The sequence below is a fragment of the Chionomys nivalis genome, chromosome 3 (genome assembly GCF_950005125.1).
Source record: "Chionomys nivalis chromosome 3, mChiNiv1.1, whole genome shotgun sequence".
In the NCBI taxonomy this organism is placed as follows: Eukaryota; Metazoa; Chordata; class Mammalia; order Rodentia; family Cricetidae; genus Chionomys; species Chionomys nivalis.
This window is the reverse complement of record NC_080088.1, coordinates 68,823,877-68,833,367: the sequence shown is the minus strand read 5'-3', so window position 1 is coordinate 68,833,367 and position 9,491 is coordinate 68,823,877. Positions and strand designations below refer to the sequence as shown.

Sequence of the window (9,491 nt, the reverse complement as noted above, 5' to 3'; positions counted from 1 at the left end):
TTAAAGTTAAGGGAACAGAGTGACTTGCAGGCTCATTTTCTCTGTCCCAAGAGTACCTGCTTCACTCCTCTGGTGAAGGCCCCACACAGAGATGGCATTTAGACGTCTGTGCTCCTGCCCTATCCACTGCTGCCTCTGTTTGATCAAAGTGTGGCTGTTTCCCATGAGGGAAGACCTTTTGCTACAGCTCTTCAGTTATAACCTCATTTTCCATAGCTAGGATACAGACGGCATGCTTTGCCCTCTAATGAAAGGGTTGTTTCATTTTGTTTGCTTGTTTTAGGCTAAAGAAATGACAACGATTGGGAGCTTTGAAGGATTCCAGCCAGTGTCCCTGAAGCAAGAGGGAGATCACCAACCTTCTGAGACTGACCACTTGGCCATGGACGAGGGGGACTCGGGCAAGAAACCAGGACAAAGGCGGATCTCAAGACAGCCGAGCGTGACTAAATCGACTCTTTACCCCAATCCATATCACCAGCCCTATGCTTCACGAAAGTACTTTGCTACCCGGGTAAAACCGCGATTTTTAAATACTCTTCAAACTTTTCTTTTGAAATCTTACTATCTTTTCTGTATTGCATTGTGCCAAGTTTTTACACATTTTTACAAACCTTTTGTAATAGTGGCTATAATGTTCATGCAGTTGTCCTTACCTCCTTTGTACTGCTGAAAGGTGTAGCTTCAGACAACCCAAGTCTCGGGTTTTTATCTCTCAGACAGCCTCAAGGAGAGGCTGTAACCTTATATATTTGTGTGTATGGTCCTCCAATGCAAAATTTGACCTCAAAGAATTAATGTTTAATGACTAGAGAATCTCTAACATGGTAGCTAGAATGTAAAGCTGTGAACTTTGTTTAAAAAAAGACATAGACTGTGACGTGGAAAATGGTGCTGAGACTGAGCTGAATCTCAGGATGGAGGCTGGGATGCTGGGATGCTGGTGTTGTATCATGGGAGCAAGACCTTGAAACCCTCGGTTTGCAACTGCGGCGTGGGGCTCTGAGTTCTCATTTGAGCAGTGGACAAGAAAAGGAAATGAATGAGGACAAGGCTTATGTACCGGGTATGAAAGGCTGCTATTAAGTTGCTAGCAGAGATAAAGGGGAACATACTTCCTGGATTTTTTTTTAATCTCTTTGTGTTTTCATTTTTTTGTACTTACCGGTCTTTTGCAATTCTTCAAAGTTCTTATAAAGCCATAATTTATGGGAGGACAATGGGGGAATGCGAACTATGACAGCAAAGACAGTTCTCATGAATACGTGCGACACCTTCTTCTTGAAAAATAGCCCCCTTCCCTTTCTTCCTTTTCCTTCCTTCCTTCCTTCCTTCCTTCCTTCCTTCCTTCCTTCCTTCCTTCCTTCCTTCCTTCCTTCCTTCCTTCCTTCCTTCCCTCCTTCCTTCCTTCTTTCTTTTGCATGGGAGTGTTGTATACAGGACAGAGGACAACTTTTGGAAGTTGATTCTGGCCTTCTACTTTGAGACAAGTTCTTTCTTGTGGAGTTCGCCTCTACTCTGGTGCCTACTCAAGGCCAGCAAGCTCGAGGGCTTCTGGCCGGTTATCTTGCCTCCACCTCACACCTTCCAATAGAGGTGCTGGACTTACTCATGTGTCCCCCCCTACCCAGTGCTGAGATTTTTGTGTGGTTTCTGGAGATCCCACTCAGGTTCTCTGATTTGTGTAGCAAAGTATTTTTATCTGATTGGGCTTCTATCTGACCCTTCAAAATATATTTTTTCAGTCCAATATCATAAGTAATTGGAAGTCAAGAATCTTAGACTATTTACAAAACTTAACAGATCCTGATTTGGTGACTTTAACGATATATACCTTTGTTTAAGATGAAGTTCTAACTAAAGCAACTGAATGTGTGAGTGTGAACCCATATGTGTGTATTTAAACATTACGTAGACTCCTATGTGCAAGGCACTTTGGTAGGTGCTATGTTATCTGTGTTTATGTGAGTGTTTTTGCATATGTCAAGCATATGGTATGTTTTCCAAAATATGTGAACTTTATTGAATATGCAAAGTTAAGTTGAGATGGAACTGCGAAGGAAATGTAAGCATCCTTTGGAGTTTTAGGATCTTGATAAGGATGATGGCAGGGTTTGCTGAGAAAATACAGAACAGTGGTGCAGAATAGGGGGCCCAGTGACAGAAGCTGGTGCAGCTATGAAAGCAGGTGGCAAACCTATGCAAAGCTTCTTTCTTTGCTTGTGATGGCAGTTCTGAAGCTGGCATAAGTAGAAAAGTTGGTGGTTTAGAGTAGGAACAGGGAATATCTCATGGTAAAGTAGAGCCCACGAGGAAAAACTGACCTCTGCCACCAACTTTAATCTTAATGGCAAATAACGGTTAGAAACTGTGTCTTTGCCAAGGCATCAGGGATAGGAGAATCCTAGGGAGGAAGTCAACTGTAATGGAAGGAAATGTTGGTATTAATGCTGCCCCTTGCCAGCAAATGAGTCAGGGCAGTAATTTCCTTGACTGTGCTGTAGTGCATGGTGACCTGAATTGATCTTCAGCAAATATAACAACTGGTTTCATGTTGGTCGGCCTTTCGAAATTAATATGGATGTCTCTGCAGCTAACTCCCATTTGGAAGCAAACAGGGAAATCAAAGCTAAATCATGTAGTTCTTATTTAGATGAGCCAACACAGACCCATACTAAATGTATGAATATGTAATAAATGTCATTAGATATTTACAGTTTCTTTAAAAAAAATGTGGCTTTATACAAACGTGTGAGGCAGACAGGAGAAAACAGACCATCTTCGTCTTAAGAATAAACGTATAGAAGGCTGCAGAGATGACTTGGTCATCAAAATCACTTATTTCTCTTGCAGAAGATCAGGTCTGGTTCCCAGCACCCACATGGTGGCTCACAGTCATCTGTAACCCCAGTTTCAGGGGAATCTCATGCCCTCATCTGGCTTCCACAAGCAGCAGGCATTCACATGCTGCATCCACACACATGCAAGCAAACAACTCATGTGTGAAATATAAAAATAAATCAATCATTTTTTTAAGAGTGAACAAGGTTCAGGTGAATGAAATCACCTAAATTCAAGAACTTCAATAAGGTGTTGAGTCCACTGCTCTTCCTAGATGATAGCCATATATTGCATTAAAAAAAAAATCTGTCTGAATGAGGGGTGAGAGTTGTACTACTTTCTGAGTACAAAGATAAATATTTAGAAGATAGCTTGGTACTATGTCCCTTTCACAAAGTAAGATTCATGGGACCTTTAGCCTCCCCACCCATGAATTCTTAGCCATGTTTACGGACGTGAGTTTCCTTCTGTTAAGCAGGTCTTAAATTCAACTAAGAAGCTGTTGACTGTCCCATGACAGCCAACTTCTGTTGTCCCCACTGCATAGTCTAGTCATTATTGTAGCTCACAGGGTTCACAGCTGCACAAGACTGTTGATGGATTGACTCTTTTATTAATCTACAAAGTACCTCCCAGTTCTTTGAAAGCTACACAACAAGGAAGACGTTTCAAGGTCAGTATGAGCTTGGTTTCTCCAAGTAAAATGACCAAAGTGATGTTTTTAGCAGTAAACAGGGTCTTACCATTAAGTTCTTGTGGTTGACTACGAGTAACCTTTGTTGAATTGTGGGTCTCTGGAAAATCCATAACCAAAATTTCAGTAGGAAATATCCCATACTTAGCACAGGGATTTTCGTCTGATTACCTTTATATTCTGGGATGAACATTATCCCAATAAACTTTTTTTTAAATAAATGAGAGAATGATCTAGTTTTGCTAACTTGCAAATCAAATCCAAGATGTTTTGATTAAGAAGACAGAAGTGTGAGTGACTGAGTGTGTGTGTGTGTACATGCACACGTGTGCATGCACATATGTTTGAGTCTCAATTTCTTTACCTGAAAAGTATAGATAAAATACAAGTTTTGTAAAGAGCTTTAAGTGAACTAACTTTGTCAATATTCATAGAGTATATGACACATCTATAAACATTTCAAACATTGTTACTTTCAGTACCTCCTCTCTTATTTTTGCTTGCATCCACAATTCTATAAATGGTTATAGAAATGACAACAGGGTGCCTATGACCTCATCACAATCTCTGGGCTGAGATATAAATGTTGACACAAGGGTCTGTAGCAGTAAAGAGGAGGATGGCGGGCTTTCTCAAGGAATAATTTGGTAAGACCACGAGGCTTGAAGTTTCAGATGTGTGAGAGTTATCAGAAAGCGATGACTTCCTAGATCTGAAGTGAGATCTCAGATGTCACGGTCCAGCTGGTGAACAAATTAGATTCTGCGTTTCTACAAACTTTCTGCCAGTACTGATGTGCTCTTGCTGCTTAAGTTACTCATTTCCAGCAGCACAATAAAGAGTGAGACTTTCCTTTCCCAAGAATCTACTGATTAGCAAACTGAGGGTTACAACCACTTTCCTGGCTACCTCTGTGTAGTTCTGGGGTTCTTTGCCACAGTCACAGTCAATCAACTTCGGCTGAGCTAAAAATTTAAGATATATGCACGGCAAATTGGAAAGAACACTGAATGAGTCAAAAAAAATTGTTGCTGAAGTATCTTATTAAAAAAACTTTAGAATCATAACCCAAGAAGTAAGTTATTGATAAAAGATTAGAAAATGTAGATAGGCTAAATAATAGTCACTGTAATCTTACTGTTCAATACTAAATAAAAAAAATCTATTGCATATGATCTTATACATTTTAGGGTGGATCTTTTTTGCTTTTCATATATATTTTTATGTGCAATTAGAGTTATATGCTAAATATTTCATATGGCCACAATATTTTGTGATATCATTTTTAAAAATCAATTCCATATAATCCCATATTGGGGATATATGCTGAAATGTGTTTAATATTAAACTCGGTATTTAGACTATTTTCTATTCATATCATTGATCTAAGGAAGAAAGGTATTTATTGGCTTTCTGTTTATCGGGTGCCGGGAATTGATATGCAAGGATATAAGGAGGAGAATGATTAAATCTATGAGTTTTAAGAGGGATTTGCAAAGAAATAAATGTCATAGATATAGGAATTCTTGACAAATAGGTGTTTGCTTTAGCATAGTAATATTAGACGTTATACCACACACCTAAGTACTAGATCATAAAATAAGTTATTAACCTCTTAAAACCCTACTGTGGTTTGCTGTTTATTATTATTATATGTGAAAACTATGCCTCTATGGTTTCATTTAAGAGAACTTCTAAAGTACCTAAAGGAATTATTTCTTGTCCAAGGTCAACCAGCATCCTTAGGATCATGCCATGACTGGGAACCATACACGCAATGCAGGACTCCTGACACTGTCTCTGGACTACATGTGACCTTAGGACATGAGAGAAGTCCCAGAAGTGAAAGTCTAAAACCCTTGCTCTCGGTCCATTTGCATTCCTTTTCTCTTGTTGTAATGTGTCTGCTATTACTGCTTAGATATATCTAAAAAAGGCCTCATGCCTTCTCCGAACAAAAGTATCCCTCAAAGCTAATAACTTGAGGTATATTATGATAATCATCTTGGTTGTGGAGACTGATGTTCAAAAGCAACTTTTTATGAAAAGAACAATGCTTAGCCCACATGGAGAAAGATATTTTTAAACACCCTGTGGGGCTCTGTATTTGCAGATACCTTATCAGAAAGTTGAAAGCGATTCAAGATGGAGAATTATCTCTAAATTTATACTAGAGAATGTAAATTACATACAAACTAATGGGACTAAAACTATTTGATCTTTTAATATTTAATTAATGGTTCCCCATGGCCTTTTTATAGCCTGTGTTCTATTGTGAGCAGCGAGACTTTAATAAGCAGGTTCAGGACTTCCCATTGTGTAGTGAGATGCCATTGCTTTCATGACACTAATTTGGCTTTCATACTCTCTCTCTCCCTCTCCTCTTGCTAGAGGGTTCCTGGTGACTTGCCCTCACATTGGGAACAAATACATTTATTAGTTTTATTCTTATTGCCTGTGTGAACTTCCATTTAGTTTAGAAAATAAACAGCTCACTGGACAAGAGGTTGTTCAGCTTCCGCTGTGTGAAACTCCTTGAGGAGAATCCTAAAGATGATTTGTTCTTTTGTGAGAGCAGAACTCCAGCAAGATGTGATAAGGTGAATTCTCATATTTTTTTTCAAAAAAACATACAAACTTTCTTTTCCTTTACAGATCATGGCCAATCGAGCTAATGCTCTTACTTAAGTGTTTGTTGCAAAATGGCCTCTGTCTAGCCATCATAGGAGTCACAACAGAAATGTGAGAGATAGAGTCTTTAAGATCTGTTTTTTTTTTTTCTGAACCACTGCTTCTTTTTTCTGCACACAAGGAGCTTAGTATATGAAAACACTGACAAAGTCAAGGGTATTGTTTGGGTTAGCATTGGCCCCAGGCTAGCCTAGATCATGGAAATGCGTGGAAATGGATATACAAGTCTTTGCAATTTCCCAAGAAGGTTTGCTTTGCCTGTAACTACAGAGGGCTAGAATGTAAGAGACAGTAGATTCACTGTGTTTTATAAGATGGTGTATTTGGTCATAGTTTCCTATTTGTCTTATACAGCAGTCTCAGAACTAAGTGCTTACCTGCATTAAGCATTGATCCTTGAATTCTGGTATGGCTTTTCCCTTTTCTTTAACATAAGCAATAATGAGCATAATGGTCAAGCCTTCAATTATTTAGTATTTGTCACTGTTTAAGATACAGGGTCTCAAGGGATCTCCCAGTAGTTCAGTTATAGTAATCATCATCACAACAATCTACCAAATTCATAAACTAATAAAGAACACTATGAGGTGTCCATAAGAATAACTGAGATCAAACCTTGATATCCAAGACACAAAGTACATATATATTCTTAAATGTTTATCCTAAATTATTATATTTAAATTTATTAAGTAAAAATTATTAATTAACAATAATAAAAGTAAAGGGAGCACATTTATGTGTCAGGCTACATTTTGTTCTATAGTCTAGAGATGGGGCCCAAGCAGTGTTCACACTGAGAACAAAGAATGGTGCAGACAATGACAGAGCTATAGAGAACATCAGAGTTTTCCATAGATAACACACTTGAGGGTTTAGTTTTTGAAAAGGTATACAGGAAAGCATCACTTCCATGGTCAATTTCCATCTCCTGTTTTCCCGTCCTAAGGAAACTATCATTGATATGTTTTATAGACCTCTTTATGCTTACTTTAGCTGTGTGTGTCAGCCAACAGGAATGTACTTACTCCACATATTTCTGCATAAGGAAGGCAGCCTACCTTACCCTCTCCTGTTTTATTTTTTCTTTTATCGATATACTTTGTTGCTTCTATACCTTTGCTATACTCTATTATCTGAATATATTCTATAATACCCTCTTGATCAGCGTTCATATGTTGCTCCTCGTTTATTGCTGTCTGCAAACAAGGCTGAAAAGAGTTCTTCACCCATGCCATTTTAAAATTTCTAAAGTATAACTTCACCGAGATATACCTGGATCAAATACAGATTATGCTTCATTTTTATGGATTTGGAAATTGCTCCGGTATGGAAGATAGTAAGGTTTTAAAGGTTCAAACAGTATTATATTCATCTCACATATTTTTGGTGAATTGTATGACATAAAAACATTCAACAAAATGCTTATTTTAGGGTTATTTAATTACTCTCCAATTCTACTTACTTTTTTTTTCTGTAAAGTATTGGTTTCACAACCAAGTTATATTTGTGAGGCTAAAATTATGTAAAGAACGTATGAGAAAATACCACTGCTGAGTCACAAAACAGAGCATTATATTTCAGAAGACTTTGGAAAGTGGGCCCCAGAAGACTCAGAATGCCTCAGAGGAAAGTAATGTTGGACAAAGAAAGAACTACCAGGAGGCTACAGGGAACTCCTTCCAGGGTAGCCTGAGTACCTGCAGGGTCCCTGGAAATGAGTGACATCAGTATAAACTTCTCAGGCAGCAGTAGTAGGCATATTTGACTGAAACCCCAGAAGTTCCTGATTTTATGGCACATGGCCTTCAGCAAGCAGGAAGTGCCAATCTTAGCTTCCTGGCCAGACTTAAGCCAGCGGCAGACAATGACACACTGGGAAAAATCTTTCAGTTTAGTAGCTGGCTGCCCAGCTCAAGATGGGCACTATAATATATAATATATAAACTCACTATAATGAGGGAGCCAATATCTTTGGCTATAAAAGCTATGGTCACATTTTCTTGAAGATCCATAGAGCTTATGGTCATCAGCGTGGCTCCGAGGTTTTGTTCAGTTCAGCAGCCAAAAAGCCACGTAGTAAGCTCACGTTGTAGAACTGATTTGGGACATATCTTGTCATTCACCTCACTTCAGGTATTATAGCATCCTTTTCCAGGTGACTTGGGCTGTACAGAAGAAAACAAGGAGCTGGTATGCGGATAAAGTAACTAGCTAGCTCAAACGCTGCACTGCTCACACACGAAGCACTGGTACCCTTTCCTTATTTCCATTCTCCTATAAGATAGTACACATTCTTACAAGCTCCTGATGTACTTATGTACCTATCTACCAAGTTCCTGAGATAAGTGGCCTAATATGTTTCCCAGGTTAGGATTTTTTTAGGCTCTGGGATGATTCTGGTATAGAGTCAAGCACTGAGAATAACTGCTTAGAAAGCAACTGGTTGTTACAAGTACCATGTTCAGACCAACAATGTCACCTGGACATATGTTAGAAATACAAGTCCCAACTCAAGCTAGCTGGATATGAAAGTGGGGATGGTCCTATGTTGTGGAATAACCCTCTTGACACCAAGAATATGTATTCTTCTCATTGGTTAATAGAGAATCTGATTGACCTATAGCAAGGCACGACAAAATTAGGTGAGAAAATCAAACTGAGAAGACCAGGATGAAGAAGGGCGGAGTCAGAGAGACATCAGCCAGTTGCCGAGGAAGCAGGATATGTAGAAAAAGAGATAACAAGCTATGGGCACATGGCAAAACATAGATAAGAAATGTGGGTTAATCTAAGTGTAAGAGTTAGCTAGTAGCAAGCCTGAGCTATTGACCAAGCATTTGTAATTAATATTAAGGCTCTGAGAGGTTATTTGGGAATTGGTGGGTGGGAAAGAAACCTTCAACTGCAGTCCTAGAAATGTTTCAATAAGCTTCTGATGTCCACAGATGTTAAAGAATCATTGGACTAGAGAGAGTATGAATTTACTAGGACAAGTGTCAATCTGTTTCCTCATAGAAGCATAACCAGACCCAGATGTGGGAACACTTGTTTTGTGAAAGTTAAGACACGGAGGAGAGAGAGTTGAGCTGCAGAGTCGGCCACACTAATGGTTGGAGCATTGGCAGGGAGCTATGTTTTGTGTTTTACCAACAAGTGCTCTTGGAATCTGGGAAGGTTTTTTTTTTTTTAGTATATATATTGTTAGCTGCTTTGAACTTCCTGATAAACTTATTTCTCTGGAAGAAGTGTTCTAAAAATGGCTGTT

At 38.8% G+C, this 9,491-nt stretch overlaps 1 protein-coding gene across 1 annotated transcript in view; it reads left to right on the top strand.

Moving 5' to 3' along the window:
• Positions 1-292: 292 nt before the first annotated feature.
• Positions 293-9,491, top strand: part of Tprg1 (tumor protein p63 regulated 1) — a 106,842-nt gene continuing 97,643 nt past the window's right edge. Inside the window, exon 1 of the mRNA XM_057766096.1 lies at positions 293-514. Coding sequence (XP_057622079.1) covers positions 293-514 — 222 coding nt within the window. The remainder of the gene's footprint in view (positions 515-9,491) is intronic.